The sequence below is a fragment of the Chlorocebus sabaeus genome, chromosome 16, assembly GCF_047675955.1.
Source record: "Chlorocebus sabaeus isolate Y175 chromosome 16, mChlSab1.0.hap1, whole genome shotgun sequence".
NCBI classification, from domain to species: Eukaryota; Metazoa; Chordata; class Mammalia; order Primates; family Cercopithecidae; genus Chlorocebus; species Chlorocebus sabaeus.
The window spans coordinates 61,610,373-61,635,538 of record NC_132919.1 but is presented as its reverse complement, the minus strand read 5'-3'; the positions used below and the strand labels follow the sequence as shown (position 1 = coordinate 61,635,538).

At 42.8% G+C, this 25,166-nt stretch overlaps 1 protein-coding gene across 1 annotated transcript in view; it reads right to left on the bottom strand.

Moving 5' to 3' along the window:
* The window catches only part of GNA13 (G protein subunit alpha 13), a 46,826-nt gene extending 23,991 nt beyond the window's left edge, over positions 1-22,835 (bottom strand). The window contains exons 1-2 of the mRNA XM_008012068.3: positions 22,349-22,835; positions 19,542-19,768 (exon numbers count right to left, since the gene is read on the bottom strand). Of these exons, the coding sequence (XP_008010259.1) occupies positions 19,542-19,768; positions 22,349-22,631 (510 nt within the window). The 5' untranslated portion in view covers positions 22,632-22,835. The remainder of the gene's footprint in view (positions 1-19,541; positions 19,769-22,348) is intronic.
* Between the last annotated feature and the right edge of the window lie 2,331 nt (positions 22,836-25,166).

Here is a 25,166-nt window from a genome sequence, read left to right as displayed (position 1 = left end):
CGCCCAGCTAATTTTATATTTTTAGTAGAGATGGGGTTTCTCCATGTTTGTCAGGCTGGTCTCCAACTCCCGACCTTAGACAATCGGCCCGCCTTGGCCTCCCAAAGTGCTGGGATTACAGGCATGAGCCACGGTACTTAACAAAATTAAGTACAAATTGTAAATGTGAGAAAGGAGTTTAATACTGCACAAATGGGTCAGCTCTGACATTATACATATTGCTGATCAATCAGGTAGCAACATGGTCATATTAAAACCATATTTGCTCCATGTTACCATTTAGCACCACTATCTTCTGTTGGCTAAAAAAATACATATATACAGGGAAGAATTTTCCATTTAAATAAGAAATCCACATCTATTTCTAAAAAATGCCTTGCTGTTCCTCTGAGAAAATCACCTCCTCCAGGAAATGCTAATGTTGCAACATTAAATTAACAGGATATAAAGTTGTACAGAAAGTACAAACAAGCTTACCTCAACAACCAATATTGTATTCAAATACTGGAAGGAAATACACGAAAATGTCAGCGGAGATGTCCTGAGGTGGGAGGATAGTGGCTAACTGGATATTTTACAAGAAACCATGTAGTTTTAAAATTTTAAAATTAAAAAAAAAAAAAAGCTAATTTAGGTTCTGGAGCCTGTAAGTCATTCCCTCAGAACAGACAAACCACTTTCCTACTCTTGAGTTTTCACATAATGATAACAAAGCTTCAGAGTTCTGAGCCTTGAAAAATCCCTCAAGGTTAAAATACTTTTTTGAAAAGGGCCAATCATATATAATCCCATCAGCATAGCAAGAAATATTTAGCTCTGTCAGAACTAGAACCCTTCACTGTAAAAAAAATTTTTGATTCCCAAAAAGAAATGACTTCAATTATTAAAAAGAAAAAAAGAATATGCTGCTTTCCAACACAGGACATACTTCCCAAATGCAGTTTCAATTCCCCTAGTATCTAAACAGAACGGCCTATAAGAGTGCTTCATAATACCCCGAAGTCCCCGTGAATGTACTCCAGACGGAAAATTCTGCTCTGTGATGCTGTGCTAAAAAATACCCTACAAGTCAAACATTACACAATAATCAACACTAATTAAGTAATTCTACACACATGATCACAAAACAGGTGAAAGGAAAACCCAGATGACTTTATTCCCAGTTTCGAGTTCGATCATTATCCCAACCAAACTCTCTCCAGCAGAAAATTTCCACACAGCCTATAAGGAGCACTAAATACCTTCCCATCTTTATCCTTCAACCAGTCAGGCAGCAAAGCAGGCCAACCTCTAAATATTTTCAAAAGCTGATGAATGTGAAAATTAGCTCAACATGTATAATGGCACATCAGCTCCTGTTTCTAAGTCCCATCTGGCTAATTTTGTTACTAAGGAAGCAATAAAGCAAGGCAGTGGAGTATCAGGCTTGAGCTTTGGAATCCTACAACCCGGAGTCTGAATCTTGGCTCTATCACTAAAACTAGCTGGGCCAGGCACGGTGGCTCATGCCTGTAATCCCAGCACTTTGGGAGACCAAGGCGGGTGGATTGTTTGAGGCCATGAGTTCGAGACCAGCCTGGCCAACATGGCAAAACCCCGTCTCTATTAAAACTACAAAAATTAGGTGGGTGTTGTGGTGCACGCCTGTAGTCCCAGCTACTTAGGAAGCTGAGGCATAAGAATCACTTGAATCTGGCAGACAGAGGTTGGAGTGAGCGTACATCATGCCACTGCACTCCAGCCTGGGTGAAAGAGTGGGACTCTGTCCCAAATAAATAAATAAACATATAAACAAATAAAACTAGCTGTGACCTTAACCTCTATGTGTCCTTCACCTCTGTGGCCCTATGCTCTACATATAACATGAACAGAACTCGACTACATGCTCTCTTAGGTCTTTTTTAGGTTAATAAAGAGTAATTCTGCACACTCTTGGCAAAACAGCTGCAAAAGTGCAGTATATGATCGCACTGATCATTTCATTTGCTCCCCACTAGACTGGGAGCCCCCATTAAGGCAGCCAGACAGGCAGTTCACTTGGGTTGCTAGGGCCTAGTCTGGGCCAAGAACATACCAGGGGCAGGTATTCAGCACGTTTGCTGAAGAATGAATGAGTGAGTGGCATGTATATAACTGATCAGGTTATTACCCTAACTAAATTGGAAATGATCATAAATAAAATAATCAAGTACAAAGTGAAAAACTCTTCTGTATTTGCCTGACCTAACAGATTAACAATCTTATGAATATTTAATACTTCTGAGATTGTAATTCAAATAAACTGGTTAATATAAATACAATGTCCTCTCAAACTTTAAAAAGATCAGAAGTAGTACTATAAAAACCCTAAAAGAAAACCTAGGTAATACCATTCAGGACATAGACATGGGCAAGGACTTCATGTCTAAAACACCAAAAGCAACGGCAACAAAAGCCAAAATTGACAAATGGGATCTAATTAAACTAAAGAGCTTCTGCACAGCAAAAGAAACTACCATCAGAGTGAACAGGCAGCCTACAGAATGGGAGAAAATTTTTGCAATCTACTCATCTGACAAAGGGCTAATATCCAGAACCTACAAAGAACTCAAACAAATTTACAAGAAAAAAACAAACAACCCCATCAAAAAGTGGGCAAAGGATATGAACAGACAGTTCTCAAAAGACGACATTCATACAGCCAACAGACATATGAAAAAATGCTCATCATCACTGGCCATCAGAGAAATGCAAATCAAAACCACAATGAGATACCATCTCACACCAGTTAGAATGGCGATCATTAAAAAGTCAGGAAACAACAGGTGCTGGAGAGGATGTGGAGAAATAGGAACACTTTTACACTGTTGGTGGGATTGTAAACTAGTTCAACCATTATGGAAAACAGTATGGCGATTCCTCAAGGATCTAGAACTAGAAGTACCATATGACCCAGCCATCCCATTACTGGGTATATACCCAAAGGATTATAAATCATGCTGCTATAAAGACACATGCACACGTATGTTTATTGTGGCACTATTCACAATAGCAAAGACTTGGAATCAACCCAAATGTCCATCAGTGACAGACTGGATTAAGAAAATGTGGCACATATACACCATGGAATACTATGCAGCCATAAAAAAGGATGAGTTTGTGTCCTTTGTAGGGACATGGAGGCAGCTGGAAACCATCATTCTCAGCAAACTATCACAAGAACAGAAAACCAAACACCGCATGTTCTCACTCATAGGTGGGAACTGAACAATGAGATCACCTGGACTCGGGAAGGGGAACATCATACACCGAGGCCTATCATGGGGAGGGGGGAGGGGGGTGGGATTGCATTGGGAATTATACCTGATGTAAATGACGAGTTGATGGGTGCTGACGAGTTGATGGGTGCAGCACAGCAACATGGCACAAGCATACATATGTAACAAACCTGCACGTTATGCACATGTACCCTAGAACTTAAAGTATAAAAAAAAAAAAAAAATCAGAAAAACTACAACTTACTAAGCCAGAGGGTTGAAAGTACCGTAAAAGGGTCAAGAGAACAGTTGGCTTGACTTCAATTGAATCTTCTCCACTTCCTCACCTCTCTCAAGTCCTTCTAGGCTGGCATCTCCCTCAGCAGGGCACCTGCTGCCAGTCAGCATATGCAACTTTCCTGTGCCAAACATCAATGCACGTGTCATTCTTCCTAGACCTCTCACCGGCACAGGACACTGCTGACCACTTTTTTCTTCTTGAAACACTTTGCTGGCTTCCATGACATGGCATGTTCCTAAATTTCTCCTACCTTTCTGGCCATTTCCGCTAGGATCTCCTCCTCTGAACATTCTCAAAAGATGTGGAGGTTTCTCAAGACTCTACTGTCAGACTGAGTACAGTGGCTCACGCTTGTAATCCCAACACATTGGGAGGCTAAGACAGGCAGACTGCTTGAGCCCAGGAGTTCAAGATCAGCCTAGGCAACATGGCGAGACCCAGCCTCTACAAAAATGAAAAAAAGACTCTACCATGAGCCCTCATCTCTTTTTACACCCTTTCCCTGAGTAATCATATCAGAAAAATTATACTCAGTAATTGTTTCACAGACTTTAAATATCTCCTAGATACAAACACCTCCTGAATTTCTATCTCTAGCCCCAAACTGTTCTGGACTCAAGACTCATGTATCAAGCTGTCTACCTGGTATCTCCACCCAGACATCTCACAGAGATCTCAACCTAGTACTTAAGCTCATTGACTTCTGATGGGGTTATGCCCCAACAAACCCAGCACTTAAGATGAAAATATCATTTATGGCTGGGTGCAGTGGCTCATGCCTGTAATCACTTTGGGAGGCTGAGGCGGACAGATCACAAGGTCAGGAGTTCGAGACCAGCCTGGCCAATATGGGAAAACCCCGTCTCTACCAAAAATACAAAAATTCACTGGGCCTGGTGGCACGCACCTGTAATCTCAGCTACTTAGGAGGCTGAGGTAGGAGAATCATTTGAAGCAGGTAGGCAGAGGTTGCAGTGAGCCGAGATTGCGCCACTGCACTCCAGCCTGGGTGACAGAGCGAGACACCATCTCAAAAAAAAAAAAAAAGAAAAAGAAAAAAAACCATTTATTTTTAGAGACAGGGTCTCGCTTTGTCACCCAGGCTTGAGTCACAGTGGCATAATCATGGCTCACTGCAGCCTCAACCTTCTGGGCTTAAGGGATCCTCCCACCTCAGCTCTGAGTAGCTGGGGCCGCAGGCATACACCACCATATACCCAACTATTTTTTTGTATTTTTAGTAGAGATGGGGTCGGGCAGGGGCGGTTCTCACCATGTTGGTGAGGCTGGTCTCGAGTTCTTGGGTTCAAGCAATCTGCCCACCTCGGCCTCCCAATGTGTTGGGATTACAGGTGTGAGCCACCGTGCCTGGCCCAAAAATACATTTAATACATCTAACCCACCAAGCATCACAGCTTAGCCTAGCCTCCCTTAAACATGCTCGGAACACTCACATCAGTTGATGGCTAGGCAAAATCATCTAGCACAAAGCTTATTTTATAATAAAGTGTTGAATATCTCACAACGTTTACTGAATACTATACCGAAAGTGAAAAACATAATGGTTGTATGGGTACCTGAAGTACAGTTTATACTAAATGTGTGTTGCATTTGCACCACCATAAAGTAAAAAAAAACTGTAAGTCAAACCACAGTAAATCAGGGACTGCCTGTAGCCCAAACTAAACTCTTAATCATCCCCCTCAGATATCATTCTCCCATGAATCTGTGATTTGAGTAAATAGCACCAATATCCACCTAGTTGATAAAGCCAGAAACTTGAGTCACTCTTAATATATGCCTTTCTCCCCTACCCCACATTCAATCTATCAGATTCCAATGATTTTCCCTACAAAGTATATCCTGAATCCATTTTCTTCTCTTATCTCTGTGGCCACCACCTGACAACAAGCTGCTTGCTCTGCAATAGTCTCCTAACTCTGGAACTGGTTAGGACCAAAAACAGTACCTGGTGCAAAGGCTCTTCCTCACTCCCCTCTAATTTCCACACAGCAGCCTGAGTGATCCTGCTTAAAATCCTTTGGTGGCTTCCTAAGGCAGAGAAACCTCAAGGGGTCCTCAACATGGGCTATAAAGCCTGGCAGTCACAGGCTGCTGCCTGCCTCCTCCACCTCAGTTCTCCCTCACTTGCTCCTCCCTCCTGGCCTGGATCACGTTTTCTGACCGGCAGTAAGTTTTTTTCCAACTGTGCAGACGGTGCTTATTCTGCCTGGAGCATTCTTCCCCCTCCTTTCCTAGAGGACTTTCTCATCCATGGGATCTTAACCTAAATGTTGCCTCCTCAGACCATCCTCCTGGTCTCTCATTGTTTCTTTTCCTTCAGAGCATTTACCACATGTGTCATTACATATTTGTGTGCATATTTCACTACTCTGACTAGCACCTAAGATCAACGCAGAGATTACTTTCATTTGGTTCATTAGCAAACACCTAGCCCACAAAAAGGTAACTGACTCATTTATAGGTGTTCAGTAACATGTGACTGCATGGCTGCTGAAAGCTACCAGTGAACTGTTACCAGACCTGTTTCAGAATAACACATTTCCTGTAATTCACTACCTAGGGCTTTCTTGTCCTCATCACTTTTTACATTCGCTATTTACTTTCCATATAGAAAAAAAATATAATTACATACAAAAATATCACATGAACATATTCTTATCAGAAAAAGTATTTTTACAAAATGAAGCTTTTTAATAAAATACTCTTTTTCAAAAAAAAAAAAGATACAGTTAAGGCCAACTGTGCAAAATACTATACAACAAGGGGAACCTTGGTTCTCTTACTAAACGATTAAACTATAGCACCAACTTTAAAATCGGTTGCAACATTTAATTATAACATACCATAATTGGAAAAGTCAAGACAAAATGGAAGCAAGTATAATTCTCCTTGTTCTAGTCTAGAGTTGAAATGTATATTATCTTTATGGCAACAGTTTAAAGTCCCTACCATGTTTGAAACTGTGGCAAATAGTTTAACAGTAAATGTGGCAAGCTGGTAACAGTTAAAAATAGCAAATCATTTGTATTACAATATTTTTAACTGAATTGGACAAATCATATTTTCTTTTTAAAATTTGCAATTAGGATAAACAGTATTTGCAACTTTGTGAACATACAGTATCATTCAGGGTTTGTTTGTTTTTTTTGAGAAGGAGTCTCGCTCTGTCACCAGGCTAGAGTGCCGTGGCGCAACCTCCGCTCACTGCAACCTCCGACTCCCTGGTTCAAGCCTCAGCCTCCCTGAGCTGGGATTACAAGGCACATGCCACCATGCCCAGCTAATTTTTGTATTTTTAGTACAGACAGGTTTCACCCTGTTGGCCAGGATGGTCTCGCTCTCCTGACATTGTGATCTGCCTGCCTTGGCCTCCCAAAGTGCTGAGATTACAGGCATGAGCCACCCCACCCAGCCAATAATTTAGGTTTTTAAAAACCCATTAAAAATTTAGAGACCATCTTATAGTTGAATAGCAACTTTATCTTTCTAAAGTATACTCCTGTACAGTCTCTCATGTGTTAGGCTGACTGTAGCAGAGCTGGCCAGGCAATAACTTGTGAGCAACTCTCTAGCAACATGGAAATTCTGCGGCAGCTGTTCATTGCTAGTAGCTTCCATAAGTGTTTATTTAATATCAATGAAAAGACACAACAACATTTCACATCATGATGCTTAAATAAAAATCACAAGATGATATATCTGATTTTCTACATAATTTCTGAGCCAATTCATCCTATTTAGCAGAAAAATTTTTTAAAGTTACCCAGAGACTAAGAAAACAGTAACCAAGATGTTGAAAAGGAAAGTGAAAGTCTCTCACCCCAATTATTCATTATTCCAGCTCTTTTTCTTTAACCTTTCCAGAAGAGTTTAAAGAGAAAAGAAATGGCCTACTTACAAGCTAAATATAGCTGCCTTGGCTCAAAGAACCCAATGGCATTGTTTTATGATTTTTGGGGAGAGGGAGGTGGTATAGAAGAGTTTTGTTTTTAAATGCTAAATTCAATATTTTTTTCTTTGAGAGGAGCAAATTTGAAATTTGCTAATTTTGCTCTCTGAGAAAAAGCAGATATCCTCCAGCTTAACTTTTTAGTTGGTTTTTACACAAAACAGAAGTGCTGAGATCTCACAAAAAACATGGAATCTAAAAAAAAAAAAAAAAAAAAAAATTCTGTATTTTGTGAACATATGAATTTTTTTACCTTGGAAATGAAGCTCTAACACCCTCTTTAACTAAGTACTCTCAACGCCTCTGCCAAGTCACAGGGCAGAGAAATGACAGAAAGGGAAAGAGTATGTCCGTCTGTGCATGTGGAAGGGCTGTGGGGAGCACCTCAGAGACAAAGGTGAAGGAAGAGGGGACGAAAGCAGCACATTCAGTGGGAGCGGTGAACACTCTGCACCTGAGCCACTGGTTATCTGCCCATGCCTCCAGCAGGAAGATAAATGACTTGTCTCACTCTGGTACGTCTGAGGCATTTCAGGAACACATTCTCCAAACAATCAAATAATTCTGGCTACAAATCTCATCGTGATAATGAGAAGGACCAATACTGGTTAGTTTCACCAACCATCTATACAACAGTCTATTATTTTCAAATGACATTTGATTCTTTAGAGTTGTATGTTTTCACATTTACAAAGACACACTAGGACTAGCCATAAAAATATAGACCTATTGTTTGTAAAATGTTTTCACTTGTTTAAAAAGGCACTGTGAAAAAATGAAGAACCAGCCAGCGGTGGTGGCTCACGCCTGTAATCCCCTCACTTAGGGAGGCCAAAGCGGGTAGGTAACCTGAGGTCAGGAATTCAAGACCAGCATGACCAAAATGGAGAAACCCTGTCTCTACTAAAAATACAAAATTAGCCAGGCATGGTGGCACATGCCTGTAATCCCAGCTACTCGGGAGCCTGAGGCAGAATTGCTTGAACCCAAGAGGCAGAGGTTGCCGTGAGCCAAGATCGCGCCACTGCACTCCAGCCTGGGTAACAAGAGTGAAACTCCACCTCAAAAAAAAAAAAAAAAAAAGAAGAACCACATCATAAGTTTTTGATCTAAAAATCAAGCACAGCGGTATCACTAGGCAACAAGAACTAACATAACAAGGTGGCTGGGCGCAGTAAAGCCTATAATCCCAACACTTTGGGAGACCGAGGTGGGCAGATCAATTGAGGTCAGGAGTTCCAGACCAGCATGGCAAACACAGTGAAACCCCATCTCTACTAAAAATATAAAAATTAGCCAGGCATGGTGGCGCGGGCCTGTAGTCCCAGCTACTTGGGAGGCCAAGGCAGGAGAATCACTTGAACCTGGGAGAGGGAGGTTGCAGTTAGCCAAGACTGCACCACTGCACTCCAGCCTGGGCAACAGAGCGAGACTTCATCTCAAGAAAAAGAACAAATATAACAAGGAAAACCTCAAATCTCTCTTCAACATGTGGTCCTACAGACAACATACAATCTAATAAGAAAACACAAGTAATATATTCTACATTATTCAGAATTTTTTTTATTGGTAATCAGGTTTAGCGAGTAAATCAAATCAAAGTTTACAGTGCTTTATTTTTCTATGAAGCTACTTAGGTACATAAAGACCATGAGGAATATTAATAATGTTAATATGGTTAATACAAGTCAGGTACTCTGGGGCTTTACATGGGTGATCTCATGTCCTCATCACAATAATAATAGTAGGCCCCTAATAATAGATCATCCTCATTTTACAGTTGCAGAATTAGAAATTCAGAGAGGCCAAGGGATTTGCCTGAGCTCACACAGGGAGTGGCAGCCAGAACAGGAACTCTGGCTGCTGCCTTACTCCATGTTATCCCACAGCACGGCACAAAATCAAATCCAATCTTAAGGCCATCACATGAAACCAAAAGTAAAAATGTTTTGCAATACATAAAATCATTAAGTTTGAACACGTTTATTAATTTTTTTTTTTTTTTTTTTTTTGAGACAAGGTCTTGCTGTGTCTCCCAGGCTGGAGTGCAGCGGTGCAAATCTTAGGTCACTGCAACTCTGCCTCCCAGGCTCAAGTAGTCCTCTTGTTTCAGACCCCCAGGTAGCTGGGACCACAGGTGTGCACCACCATGCTGGATTAATTTTTGTGTATTTTGTAGAGACAGGGTTTTGGCATGTTGCCCAGGCTGGTCTCAAACTTCTGGACTCAAGCAATCTGCTCACCTCAGCCTCCCAAAGTGCTGAGATTACAGATGTGAGTCACTACACTTCGACAAAATATGGTTATTTTTTAATTTGTATGGAAGATAAAAGCTTTTAAAAAGTCACAGCACAACCAAGCACACAGATTTTACTACTTAGATTAAAAAACAAAAATATCTGTAGGCCAGGATTGATAAAAAATGAAAACAAGAACAAAAAACAAACAAACAAAAATCAACAAAGACTTCCACTGAAGTATTTTGGATCTACTGCAGAGTAGATGGGGATGAAAAAGTTTACCCAGTGAATGGATTTAAAAATCCTTTTGAGGCTGGGCACAGTGGCTCACGCCTGAAATCCCCCCACTTTAGGAGGCCAAGATGGGAGGATCCTTTGAGGCCAGGGGAAAGGCCACCCTGGTCAACATAGTGACCTTGTTTCTGAAAATAACAAAAAAACTAGCCGGGTGTGGTAGTATGTGCTGGTAATCTCAACTACTCAGGAGACTGAGGTGGGAAGATTGCTTGAGCTGGGGAGGTCAAGGCTACATACAGTAAGCCATGGCTGTGCCACTGCACACAGGCCTGGGGAACACAGCAACACCCTGCGTCAAAAAGTAGAAAAAGAAAAACTACTTTCAACTCATTTTGCCAAAAGAAGAGTGATTACATTTGGAAGATTAAGATAAACAGCTACCATCAACGCAACAGATCAGTACTTTGGCCAAGTGCACTAAAGTTCAGTTTTCAAAACAAAACTATTTTCTTGATCCATATCAGCTCATTCTATGCTCTGCTAATGTGGCTATAACAAGTTCTTTTGAATAAAAGGCATCTTGCAAACAAGACAGGTTCACAATATAGACAAAGGTGAATAGTATATAGCTAGGGAAAAACGAAATACTTTCAAGCAGGGAAATAAAAATCACTTCTAATTTCCAGAAATACACACTTAAAAAAAAAAAAATTAGGTCACTTTTAACTGGAACAAAAATTTGTGAAAAGCCAGGCATGGTGGTGACTCACGCCTGTAGTCCCAGCACTTTGGGAGGCCGAGGTGGGAGAATTAATTGAACCCAGGAATTCAAGACCAGCCTGGGCAACTTGGCAAAACCTCATCTCTTAAAAAAACGAAAAAGAAGAAAAAACTGTGACAAATTGCAGTCTCAAGTGCTCATAGGCAGTATGAAAACTGTGACATGATTACACGGGAAGCATTTCAAAGGAGTTCACAAAAAGTTAACAATAGGCTGGGCGTAGTGGCTCACGCCTGTAATCCCAACACTTTGGGAGGCTAAGGCGGGCAGATCACTTGAGGTCAGGAGTTCGAGACCAGCCTGGCCAACATGGTGAAACCCTGTCTCTACTAAAAATACAAAAAATAGCCAGGCATGGTGGCCCACACCTGTAATCCCAGCTACTCGGGAGGCTGAGGCAGGAGAATTGCTTGAGCCTGGGAGGTGGAGGTCTCAGTGAGTCAAGTTCACGCCACTGCACTCCAATGCGGGCAACAGAGTGAGACTCCATCTCAAAAAAAAAAAGAAAAAAAAAGTTCTGGTGTCCTCTTTTCTAAAACAAACTCAAATCTGACCAACTACATATAAGACAGGCACTAATTTCCAAATGGCACTATCCTAGAAAAATGTTGGCAATCTCTTTCAGCTAACTGGTTGCCACTAAACTTCTATTTTTCAGAATACATTAAAAACTGTGTTCAGACAGGCACGGTGGCTCACGCCTGTAATCCCAGCACTTTGGGAGGCTGAGACATGCAGATCACCTGAGGTCAGGAATTCGAGACCAGCCTGGCCAACATGGTGAAACCCCATCTCTACTAAAAATACAAAAATTAGCTGGGAGTGGTGGTGCACATCTGTAGTCCCAATTAATCGGGAGGCTGGGTCAGGGCTTAAACCTGGGAATTGGAAGATGCAATGAGCTGGGATCATGCCACTGCACTCTAGCCTGGGCAACACAGCAAGGCTCTGTCTGAAAAAAAAAACAAAAAACAAAAAAAAAAACACCTGGGTCCACTGATGAAACATCAGTTGAGAATCACTATTACAGTTAGTTTTCAAGGAGGTAAAGATTCAAACTGAACCTTTACCAAGCTGAATAGTGATTAGGATAAAATGTACCATTCAGAGTTAGTAAATTTACTATTAAACATCGCTTAAGATTACTTATATCATTACTATAATAAAGAAGAAATGGTACAAGGATATTAGGAAAGTTCAGGATATAAAAATAACTATGTGACTATGAGCGTAACACCAAACACTCTTAAATAAAACCTTACATGCACTTAAAATAATGTGCTAGAACTTAATAGGGAAGTGTTAATTATTTGTATGTATGGGTGGTGGTCAGAAGTTGGGAATGAAAGACAAGAAGAATGCTCCACAGACGCCATGTCTGAGTGCCAGTAAAATGGTTTGGTGGCCGGAGCTGTGGACTAGGAGTCAGCAGATTGGGACTGCGGTGTCTAATCTATTATTATTTACTAGGTCTGTGAATTGAAGCAACTCAAGGAATCTTTCTGAGTCTCCATTTTTTAATCTGTGAAATGGGCATAACAGTATATCTTGTTTTGCTCTTTTTTTGGGGGACCTGACACTTCAGGATTCTGTCTCCTTTTTAAATATAGGACTATATGATCATGAATGTGATAAGGCTTTGAAAAGTGCAAAGCAAATGTTATAAAACATAAGGCATTAAACAGTTATTATATTAAACAATTATTATAATTATCAGTACTATGAATTTTATTTTTATTTATTTTTGAGACAGGATCTCACTGTCGGCCAGGCTGGAGTGCAGTGGTGCAATCATAGCTCACTGCAACCTCAAATTCCTGGGCTCAAGCGATCTCCTTCTCTCAGCCTCCCAAGTAGGTGGGACTACAGGCACGTGCCACTGCGCCTGCCTAATTTTTAAAATTATTTGTAGAGACAGGATCTTGCTATGTTGGCCAGGCCGTTCTGGAATTCTTGGCCTCAAGCAATTTTCAGCCTGAATTAATTTTCTGAAGAAAGAAACTGGCACCTGTTTTGGGCTAACAGGACTGGATACCCCAACTTGGTTGGCTGCTGCATATCTGTGAAAGATGAGCAGGGAACATTCAATCCAAGGAGTCCTTTGGCCATTATGCTTTTCTTTGAAGTAAGCTCACAAACCTTTTTCCTGGGTTAGGTTCATACTCTAGGCAGAGAGTTCTGAAACTAAAGTCTACTTTTCATAACAAAACTATTTACTTGTTCCACCTCTTAGTTGTTTAATAACCATTTTCAGAGAATCATAAATTATTGTGCCACTAGCTTTGTTTAGCAATAAAAGGTAATACAGAGAGCAGCAAGTATTTTCCAATTCCCCTTTACAAGAATCCAGACATCCTACAGCCTGACAAGTTTTCACCCAAAAAAATGCAAACATGAAAATTTCAACATAATAGAATACATCAAATGATATCACCTATGTGTGCATGCACACACACCTCACAAAGTTGTATTAAAACTATAAGTGTAAACTTAAAGGAACTGACGGAAATTAAAAAAAAGAAATTAAAAAGAAAAAAAAAAACCTTTGTGTTTAACGTAAATAAACATAAAGCTCTGGGTTTACAAGATTTGGATAAAATGTAACCACTCTGACATCTGATCAATTTCATCACAAGGAAATTAAACTCAATTTTAAAATCTTTACTATCTCTGGCTGGGTGAGGTGGCTCACTACTGTAATCCCAGCACTTCAGGAGGCTGAGACAGGAGGAACACCTGAGTTCCAAGGTTACAGGGAACTATGATCACACCACTTGCACTTCAGCCTGTTTAGTGAGACTCTGTCTCTAAAAACTATTAATAAAGTAAGATAAAAACCTCTACTACCTCTAATGTTATATATAATCTTTATTTTATATGGGATAGTATTTAACACTAACCCTAGAACCAAAAGATACCCAATAGGTTTTTAGCAACTCAAAGTCCTTGCTTGACTATACTTATAGAGAAAATGGACCAATCATCCAAAAGAAACATAATATTTTGCAACTGAAAGTAGCAATTCTTTACTATTTAAAGCAAATCCAAATTTGCGTTAATTTATAAATAAATGACTCTGATTCTTTTTTTTTTAAGCGGGGGCTGCCCTCACTATGTTGCCCACATTGGACTTGAATTCTTGAGCTCAAGCAATCCTCCTGCCTCCCCAGTAGCTGGGACTACAGGAGCTTCAAATGACTCTTGATTGTATTATATTTCAAATACATGCTGCAGTGCAAATAAATTTTTTAAAAAATTAGCTGAAACTGAAGTTTCTAAAATACTTAGTTGGACCTCAGCTTTTTACACGCCAGTCATGGAGCTAAATGGTTACCTTGTTACACAGATTGAGGGAGTAAATCTCTGTGTTAATGAATACACTACCTTATGGGCTTCAAGAATAACATCAGGCACAAAAAGAAGAGAATTAAGTCTAACTGAAGGTACCATGATTAGCAAAAACAGTTTGGTTTCAGGAATTGCAAAGACAGACTGGCCATTACAGGAAGCTGTATTAATGCTGACAATGTTAAACTGTTTACAGAAAGTAGGAAGCTGTGGGATGTTCCTCCCACTGTCACACACGCTGTCCTGTCCTACATAACCAGTGTTGCTTATACTTCTCAATAAGCGAATACAAATTAAACAAAAAAATTAGTTGGAAATGACTCCTAGCCATTTTGTTAGCTTTCATCCATATCTCCAATTGTATCATCCAGCCAACTCCTGACTCCCATCTCTTTATTCATCTGAGTTACCAAATTATCTAGTTATTGTCACATGAGGTTTTCTAAAACAGGGTAACTCAAAAGTGCAGTGGCAGGCATACTGAACGTACAGTCAAAGTAGAGTATTTTAAATATTTAATTCAGTACTAAAAGAGGCCACTTCTTACAATATATTATCCTCAATGTGCTGATTTATAATAACTAGAAAGGTACCTTAAGTTATAACAAGAATGTGAATCTTGTATTTTTCTTTTCCACAGTAAGCTATTTAGCTGACCCATAATGAACTAACCAAAAAAGGAAATGTTTGCCTTTGGGAACTTAGAAAGAAAAACATTCATGTTTACACCCAAAGTTATTACTAACAAATGAGTAGTCTGCTAAAAACCTAAGCTGTGTTATCAATACCCTATCCCTTGTCCTGAAAATTGATTAAAGGGCAGTTGTTCATCTTAAGCAAAATGTTAAGTCATGTAGAGCCTTAAAACCTGTCAGTTTTTAATTTTCATTAATAAGTTTAATAATCAAATCATTAGTTGAAATGAAAAGGTTAATTTTAATTTTAGTTACTTTATCTGCTAACCTCTCCTATTTCTTCTGATGTTTACTTTTCCTAACCAAAATTCAAAAATATGTTGCTAAACATAACAATAACACATTCCAAACCCCCCCAAATAAAAATTATAATTATACAAGAACTTTCCACTACCTAGAAAATTAGGAAATGGTTAAAGAAATAATCTATATTTCTCAAAAGGGCAGAATTAAATTATATTATTTATTTTTACATTTTTATTTTTTTGAGGCAGGGTCTCACTCTGACGCTCAAGTTGGAGTGCTTAGCATGATCCCCAACACTGCAACCTCCACCTCCTGAGTTCAAGCAATTCTTGTGCCTCAGCCTCCTGAGTAGCTAGGACTACAGGTACATGCCACCATGCCTGACTAATTTTTGTTTTTTTTTTTTTTGGTAGAAATGGGGTTTTAACATGTCAGTCAGGCTGGTTTCCAACTCCTGACCTCAAGTGATCTGCCTGCCTCAGCCTCCCAAAGAGCTGGGATTACAGATATTTTTTAGAAGACCTCTGTAATTAAGAATGTCTGAAAAATGAGGAAACAAAAGTGTCAGGCACTATGCTAGTGGGAGAGAAAAAGACAAACAAGGCATACCAAAGGACATCTACATGACTGACAGCTACACATGAAAGTTGTAACTCTAACACACATAATGGGTACCGTGAGGAGTGACAGAAGTAAGCATGCTAGGGAAAGCAAAGGACACAGAGATCTCCATTCTAGCCAGGAAGATTGGAGATGTTTCAAAGAAGGAGACATAGCCCCTAATGCACTGGTCCTGGGGAAAGGGAGGCATGGGGCAAATTCATCCAAATCACCTATGGCTATTTGCTAAAAATACAGATCACTGGGTCCCATCCCAGAATCCAGAATCAGATCCTCAGGTATGAAGTCTGAGCATCTACTTGTTTGTTTTAACAAGCATTCCAGTCCATGGGGTCCGTGGGCCACAATGAGTGTGATTATCACTGCATTAAGTGAAGGGCAAGACCTAATAACAGACAGGGTAAAGAATAATTCTGGCAGAGGGACTACGCATGACGACAGCTATAGAAGCAAAAAATTAGGGTATGTGGGAATCAAGAGATTACAGAGTATGTCCAGTGGCCTAATGAAATATATTGGAATCACAGGTAAGCTAGCTAGAGTCTTGACTCACACAAAGAAGCTGAACTCTGTTTTGGAGGCAACGGCAAGCCACCAAAGCTTTCTGAGCAAAGCAATGCTGTGTTTGAACAAGACTGCCTTGGAGTCCAAGCAAGAGGAAGCAGGACAATAACATGGAGGGAATGAATACAAGACATGTTACAGAGGTAGAAAAATCAGAACGTGGGGAGCTGCTGCATGTAGATAAGTAGATGGAATTGATGACTCTGAGGAAAATTTTAAGTAAGCCAGTGCCTTCTCAGTGCCTGACACTATGCCAAGCACCACAGCACATCCAAGAGTTTAAGAGCCATTAAGTCAACATAATAATGGAGCATCTATATGTGTCAGGTGCTATTAACAATGCTGAAGCCACGCATAGTGGCTCACGCCTGTAATCGCAACATTTTGGGAAGCCAAGGCAGGAGGACTGCTTGAGGTCAGGAGTTCAAGACCAGCACTGGCAACATAGCAAGACCCCACCTCTACAAAAAGTTTTTAAAAAATTAGCTGGGTGTGGTGGCACACACCAGTAGTCCGAGCTACTTGGGAGAATGAAGCTGGAGAACCACTTGAGCCCAGGAGTTGAGTCTACAGCGAGCTATGATCACAACGGTGCATTCCAGCCTAGGCAACAGTGAGACCTTGTCTCTTAAGAAACAAAAGCAAAGAAACAAAAAACAATGCTGAGCATAGACCCAGGAAAAAAGAATCTCTGTCCTCCAGAAGTTTAAAATTAGATCTTGCTCTGTTCCTCTTTTCTTGTCCCTACTTTTCATCATGGAAAAAAGTGTTTCTGGAACTTATCTCTCCTCATCTTTGAGGACTTCTTTGCTCCTTAAGCATCAAGCGGCTCAAGTCAACAACAAGCAGGTCCTCATCCTGAGTGGTTTTACCTATTCGTTCTTAATCACAAAGATATACTTAGGGATGCTTTCTCAACGATGATGACATGACAGTCCTGATGTGAGACAGTTAGACCTAAGCTTCCAAATTAAAAAACTGTCCATGAAACCCAATTTTAATTAAACGGACTTAGGGCAAATATGGAACTTGCCCACAGAGAACTTTCAGGTATGCAGTTCTTCATTTATTCATTTAATCCATATGCACTGTACGCTTATTACAGATGAATGTTTCTTCTCTGATCTGGAAGGATGAATAGAGCCTGAGAAAACTGAGTTGAAAGCGTGTGGTTTGTTGACAAAATGAACTAAGAAGAAAGGAGAATAAGCAGCACTTAAAAACAGGAGGTAGATGGCCAGGCGCAGTGGCTCACACCTGTAATCTCAACACTTTGGGAGGGCAAGGCAGGCGGATCACCTAAGGTCAGGAGATTGAGACCAGCTTGACCAACATGGAGAAACACTATCTCTACCAAAAATAAGCCACTGCACTCCAGCCTGGGCAACAAAAGCAAAACTCTGTCTCAAAAAAACACAAAAGAACAAAAAAAAACGAAAAACAGGAGGTAGGGTGATGGGCGATGGGAAGGGGTATATGGAAGAACTCATGCAAGCAAGTCTACCAAAAATAAAGCAAGAAACATTCATCAAAGGACAAAACTAACCAGAAATCTGGGAATTGGATGGAGGTCATTTGTCAAGTTAAATTCATCATTTTCAACATGCAATACTGGCAGCTATTCATTTTAACAACAATGCGAGACAGAAATAAACACATTACTTGAAAAGACAAGATACAAACATGATAGAAGAGAACTATACAAGACGGTAAATAATCCAATGCTAGTTGAATGACAGATATAAAAGCTATAATTCAGATACAGTCAAAATTAAGGTGTCAGTTTTATAAAAAGCTATCAGGAACACTTTCCTAGAACTTTTAAAAGGCAAGACTGCTTCTAAGTACAAACAATAACAGCAAGGATGGCTGGTTGTACATCACCTTGTAGCCACACCCATTAATGTGGATTAATGTTGGTGACATCATCAAACAACTTCCTAAGCAGTTTATTTATTTACTTTTTTGGAGACGGAGTTTTGCTCTGTTGCCCAGGCTGGAGTGCAGTGGAGCAAACTCGGCTTACCGCAACCTCCGCTTCCTGGGTTCAAGCGAGTCTCCTGCCTCAGCCTCCTGAGTAGCTGGGATTACAGGTGCCTGCCACCACGCCCGGCTAATTTTTGTATTTTTTAGTAGAGATGGTGTTTCCCCATGTTGGCCAGGCTAGTCTCGAACTTCTGACATCAGGCAGGTGATCCACCCGCCTCAGACTCCCAAAGTGCTGGGATTACAGGCATAAGCCACCGCACCCACCCAGCAGTTTTACTTTTAACTGTGACTCCATTTTAATCATATTAGAGTAAAACACTTCAGATCTGAATTACTTCCAAATGGCATACAGTCTAGATTTCTATCACTGCTGGAATCTTTCTGGCCTTTGGCAAATAAAACCCAATCACAGCATTCACAGTTAAAGTACCAAACACTTGATTAAAAATCTGTTTCAACTGTATTCTGTATTTTTAACCTGGACTGGATACTTTTTTTCCAAACCTGTCTTCAATGTTGTGTAACAGCTACAAAGTATTTTATGGGTAGTCTCCTTTAAGGAAAAAGGGGAAAAATGCCTGGCGCAATGCCAGCAATTTAGGAGGTCAAAGTGGGCGGATCACTTGAGGTCAGGAGTTCCAGATCAGCCTGGCTAACATGGTGAAACCGCCTCTACTAAAAAGACAAAAATTAGCCAGGTGTGGTGGCACATGCCTGTAGACTCAGCTACACAGGAGCCTGAGGCACGAGAGTTGCTTGAACCCTGGAGGCAGAGGTTGCAGTGAGCCAACATTACGCCACTGCACTGTAGCCTGGGCAACACAGTGAGACTCCATGTCAAAATAAACCCCAAAAAAACAAATTTCTGAGGCTACAATTTTGGATAGATACATTATATTATGGAAGTCAGTGAAAAAGGTGTGCTAAAATCAGATACAGGTTGAGCATCCCTTATCTGAATGCCTGGGACCAGAAGTGTTTTGGATTTGTAATTTTTTCAGATTTTTGAAATATCTGCATACACATGAGATATGTTGGGAGCGGGACTCAAGTCTAAACTAGAAATTCATTTATGTTTCATATATACCTTAAGACATGCAGCCTAAAGGTAATTTTATGCACTATTTTTACAAGTAGTCATTACAGACTAGGACACATTAGGTCTATCCCTTAGCCTCTCAGTCTGTTCCTCCAACTCAAATACTTTGAGATTTGAGAGCTTTTCGAATTTTCGCATTAGGGATGTGCAACCTGTATTACTAAACGTCGTTAAAATAAAACCACACGTTTTAAAAGAGCAAATCTCTTACCAGCTGAAATTCTCGACGCCGGTCATAGGCATTCTGTATGCCGCTGTCTGCCCATAATGCTCTTATAGCAGGAAGATATTGTAAGAAAACCCTTGTTTCCACCATTCCTTGGGCTGCCATGGGGGCCCGGGTATCAAACGACATCATCTTATCTCCATGTTGTTGGTTTGAATTATCTCCCCAGGGAATATGAAGCTTCTCTCGAGCATCAACCAGCACCCTCATACCTTTGTTTAAAAAGAAGAAAAAAAAAAAAGTATGGAGAGGAGTCATTACATATTATCATAAGTTTTTATTTCAGTATTATTTCCTTACACTTCTGAATTATCCCAGACAAATCTTCAAAAATGAAGACCAACATTAAAAACAAATGTAACTTCTCAGAGGTTAAAAAAAAAAACAGTTGCTCACTGTCTTAAAATTAGAGCCTTGAAAAGCAAATACTATTAGCACAATTCCTCTTTCTGAAGGATTTTTAACATGTTCCAATTTATAAAATAACTTCTGAGGTAGAAGGTAGTCAAAAAAGAACCCAACTCAAGAAGGAAAAAGAACTTATGCTGCACAGACCAACGTCCAAGCTCACAAGAAAACGGACACAACCAAGATTTTACGAGACTAAAAGATGTTCATTTATGACACACTAAGAACCAACTATTATATTATAGCTCCATGTTCTGTTTGTTCCTTCGGCACCGTAACCCAACATTGAGTCTTCTAGGAACACATTCAAAATTTAAAAACTTCTTCCAGCCTAAGTTTCAATCCAGTTTAAGTCACAGGACGGCCTTCAATTTCCCTAAAACGGAGGAAGAGCAACTGCAAAATAATACAAAATCGGACTCCAGCTCACAGAGGTTAGTTCAAACTCATTTTTCATATCACTGATTTACTACTTTCATTGCCTTTGATCAATCTGAACAGTCACTTGGCTATTAGGAAGTCATCTGTGTGAATAACTGAAAAACTGGTGTTTTTGGGTTTTTTTTTGTTTTTTGTTTTTTTAATAGAGACGAGGTCTGGCTATGTTGCCCAGCTGGTCTGGAACTCCTGGGCTCAAGCCATCCTCCCACTGTGGCCTCCCAAAGTGCTGGGATTGCAGGAGTGAGCCACCACGCCCAGCCTGCAAAACTGTTCTACTGTCAAATTTCATGTCAACTCGGAAAAACTACATTCCTGACCACTTACATCATCTCGCAATCAATGCTCAAGTAGATCACACTTAGACAACTCAGTGTACATTAAGAAGAGGTGTTTACCTGGCTCACAATCAGTTAACATGCTGATGCTATTCATTAACATAATTCCTTAAGTTCAGCTGCATCAGGTTACAAAGGTTCCTTCAATTAAGGACTGTCAAGGCAGAGTCTGCAGCCTTGAAAGAGACCTTAATTAGTTTTGTGCTAAACATTACAGCAGGATAAATACAACTGTTCTTTATAGTTTAACTGCAGAGGCACTAGGGCTACAGCGGGCTGTGGTCTAGTGATTCTCTCTAGTTCATTACTCCACAGTGCCTGTCTCTTTAGGCAGTTTTTCCTTTACCCAAACGCTGGAAGGTGGGGGAGCAGGGGTGACATGAAGAAGTCCCTTATGTACTTCCTGACCAAAAAATCCCACTTAAAAAGACCTGCAATCTGTAGCAAACTCCTAAACTGCTCCCCAGATAAAATAAAATCCAGATGCACCTGAGGTACCAGGCTCTGCACCTAAATTCTGCCAAAACGTCTTTTCTATAGAACACACCTGACACACGGAAACACGAGTGTTAATTATCTTTCAAATGACAAAAACCGTCTTTTTTTCTTTGAATGCCCAGAAATAAACAACTTGTTTTTAACTTAAGAACAAAGTTTAATTTTAAAACTACTGTCAATAAAGGGCAGAACCAATTATCTAACTCAACACTCATTCATTGTTTCCATCTGTACAGCATCCACATGACTTTTAGGCCAGTCTTCTTACCACTACATTTCATCTAAACAGAAGTAGTGGTACTCCCTTCCCGCCAGCTCCCAGTTACTTCGCGAAAAGGAGAGTGGAACGTGTTGCACAGAAATTACACGTAAACATCCTACCTGACCGTGACACTGGGGCGAAAAAGCACAGAGGCTACTTTTTCAGACTAACTGTACGGGTCCATTCTCTTCTGATTCCAGTACGGTGAACCTGACACTCTCTCAAGTTTCATATCCTTGCTTAAAAGGAGGCTGTCACCCTACGCCCTTCTTGACAAGAAGTATCGGGCAAAAAGTTCCCTTATTGCGACGGTTCCAGAACTCGCTTGCTTAGGAGACTGCCAAGGAAACAGGGAGTTGGGAGCGCATGCGACCCCATGTGACTGGGGTCACCCAGCGGGGTAACGAGGTTCGGCCCACATCGCCCGAGCAGGGGATGGGGGTGAAGGGGCTGGGGCTGCTGTTGGGTTTTCCTGCCTCATCCGCAGCGGGGAGGACAGAAGAGGTCTCCCCACACCCCGAGGCAGCACCCAGCTCGCCCCACTTCCCTCTCGTAGGGGGCGAGACCAGGACGCGGTGGGGGGTGGGGGAATTGCCGTGACGCCCACCGGGGAGACAAGGGGGAGAGCAGGGCGACCCCGAGCATCCTCTTGCCTGGGGGGCGAGGGCACCCCGGGCGGGCAGGGTCGGTTCCCGGGGCGCGCCCCCTTCCCGCCAGCCCGCCCGCCCGCCCGCCGGGCCCGGTCCTCCGCCAGCGACAGAGCGGACGAGGGCGGTGCCCGGCCCCGCGCCCGCCGCCGCCCCAGCACCCTGGCCCCTAACCCCCGGACCCCGTTCCCGGCCCGGCACCTTTGATCACGTTGCTGTAGATGGTGGGGCGGAACTCCTCGCGCGCGCGCTGGTCGAAATCCTGCCCGTGGATGATCCGCATCTGCTTTAGGAAGGTGGACTTGCCGCTCTCGCCTGCGCCCAGCAGCAGGATCTTCACCAGCCGCTTCACGTAAGTCTTTTCCCGAGACAGGCATTTGTCGATCTCCTTGGACTTGCGTTGCTGCTCGGCCTCGCCGCTCGTCAGCAAGCAGCCGGGGAAGCACACGGACAGCACGGACCGCGACGGCAGGAAGTCCGCCATCTTGCCGCCGCCGCCGCCGCCTCGGCGGGCCCCTCCGGCTCCCTCCACCTCCTCCTCCGGCGGCGAGCGGCTCCGGCACCGCGGCTCGAGGGCGGGGTGCGCGGTGGCGGCCCGAGCGCGCCCAGGGAGGGAGGGAACCAGCGAACTGACTCGCAGGGCGGGCCAAGCAGGGCGGGCCAGGAGAGCGGGGGAGGGAGGGAAGGAGGGCGGGCCCGACCCGGGAGGGGCGGTGGCCCCGGAGCGTGCGCGCTCCCGCTGTCTCCCGGAGGCGCGCGCGCACGCCGTGGCCGCTCCCCCGCCTCCCGCCTAGGGCGGCGAGTCACGCGCTCGATGTGTCGCTCGGGTGCCCACGGGGAGGGATGAGGAACCGCGGTCACGTGGTCCGGGCTAGGGAGCACAACTTTCTGTTTCCCTTTCATGGTCTGAACCTACTTGTGGGCAGAAGGGCTTGTCCGAGGCCTGGAGGCCGGAGACCAGGTCCCGGACGCGGCTCTTTGGGCTCCCACTTAGCCGCCGTTTCTCCCGCGTTGCGCGCCCGCTGCCCGCTGTTACCGCCCACCCGACCCATTTCGAGGCCACGAACTCGAAAGTTATTTGAACAGAACAGCTGGCGTGAGCCTGGCAGGCCTTTGGTGCATTTTCTTTATTTCATTTTATTTTTTATTTTTTGAGACGGAATCTCACCCTGTCGCCCAGGCTAGAGTGCAGTGGCGCGATCTCGGCTCACGCAACCTCCGCCCCCCAGGTTCAAGCCATCCTCCCGCCTCAGCCTCCCGAGGAGCTGGGATTACAGGCGTGTGCCATCATACCCGGCTAATTTTTTGTATTTATTTTTAGATACAGGGGTGTTCCCCTATGTTGTCCAGCCTAGTCTCGAACTCCTGAGCTCAAGCAATCCTCTAGCCTTGGCCTCCCACAGTGCGGGGATTCCAGACAGAGCCAGCGGGCCCTGGCCTGATGTGTTTTCTTAAGGTGACTCCCTTGACCTTCTCTGGTCTTCAAATCCCAGAACGGTAACCAGACGTCATCCACCCCCACTTCCAGCTCTTTCTGGCATTTTCAGACCCCTGCCAGGGCCATCTGTGAGGGGAAAGAACTGAAGTTGATGTTCACTTGAGACGTGCTACGAGGGACTGTTAATGGCTCACTCGTGCATTCCACCTGGGCTGTGATGTGACTTCGGGGACGCTTGGCCGAGCCGGAATTAGTGAGTGGCAGCAGGAGGGTGAGGTCATGGTGAAAATCCCCCACACCGGACACTGTGATGCAGGCTCTTCCCAACAAGGAAGCAAATACACAAACACAACGAGGAATGGGAGCACACAAATTTTAGCTTTCCTGCCAGATTACAGAGGATATGACCCGTCAAGGGACTTTTTTTCTTTCTTTTTTTTTTTTCTTTCTTTTTTTTTTTTTTTTTTTGAGACGAGTCTTGCTCTGTCACCCAGGCTGGAGTGCAGTGGCCGGATCTCAGCTCACTGCAAGCTCCGCCTCCCGGGTTCACGCCATTCTCCGGCCTCAGCCTCCCAAGTAGCTGGGACTACAGGCGCCCGCCACCTCGCCCGGCTAGTTTTTTTGTATTTCTTAGTAGAGACGGGGTTTCACCGTGTTCGCCAGGATGGTCTCGATCTCCTGACCTCATGATCCACCCGTCTCGGCCTCCCAAAGTGCTGGGATTACAGGCTTGAGCCACCGCGCCCAGCCTTTTTTGGCAGATTCAGGCCAGGACACCTGAAAGGAGGCCAGGAGACAAGCCTCAAGGGACTGCTGTGGGTTGGCAGAGAGACTGCTTAACCGGGACCCCCTAAAACCGACCTCTTCATTCTTAGTATTTAGTTTCAAGTGGAAAAAGCCACTTTGGTCTGTCCTTGTTTTTGGCAGTGCAACATAGCTTGGGGCTCCTGTGGCTCAGAAACGTCCTATGTGTGAGGGAGCTGAGGTAAGAGGTCAGCATTCCAAGAAACTCCTGAACAGGTTTAAGTTTTAAAATCGGTACTAATCAGTTACTATCTGGGATTGGGTTAATGACTGAGAAGCCTCAACTCAGTAGATTGGCTGCAGTAAACAATGCCTGTAGTAGGATTATCTCCTGTGGCTCTGGCAAGCCTGGAGGTTGGACAACATACGGTATGTAAGTACAGTAGGCTTACCTCCGCTATCTGTGGATTGGTAGAGTCAGAATCACTGAGCAGTGCTGTCAGGCAAGATATATGGTAAAAGCCTGCCCTGGATGGAGAATTTCTCCATCATCCCATCTAGTGTTTGGGAGGCCCTGTTCTCTCAGCATGCAAGAACTCGCCTCTCCTAGGATTGGGGCATAGAACCTGTCCCCAAGCACTATTTTTGCATTGACCCCAGGTGCTAATCTGAACTCCAACAAAGACAGAGGAGAGACACTTGTAAGTTGGTAGTTAACATCTTTTTTCAGAAGTGTGTAACATAATGGAAAACCAAGAATGCCTAGGAGGCAGGAAGGTATTCCTGCCCAGCCAGTTCATGTTGTGACATGCAGAGCAGCAGAGAAAGCTGTTCAAA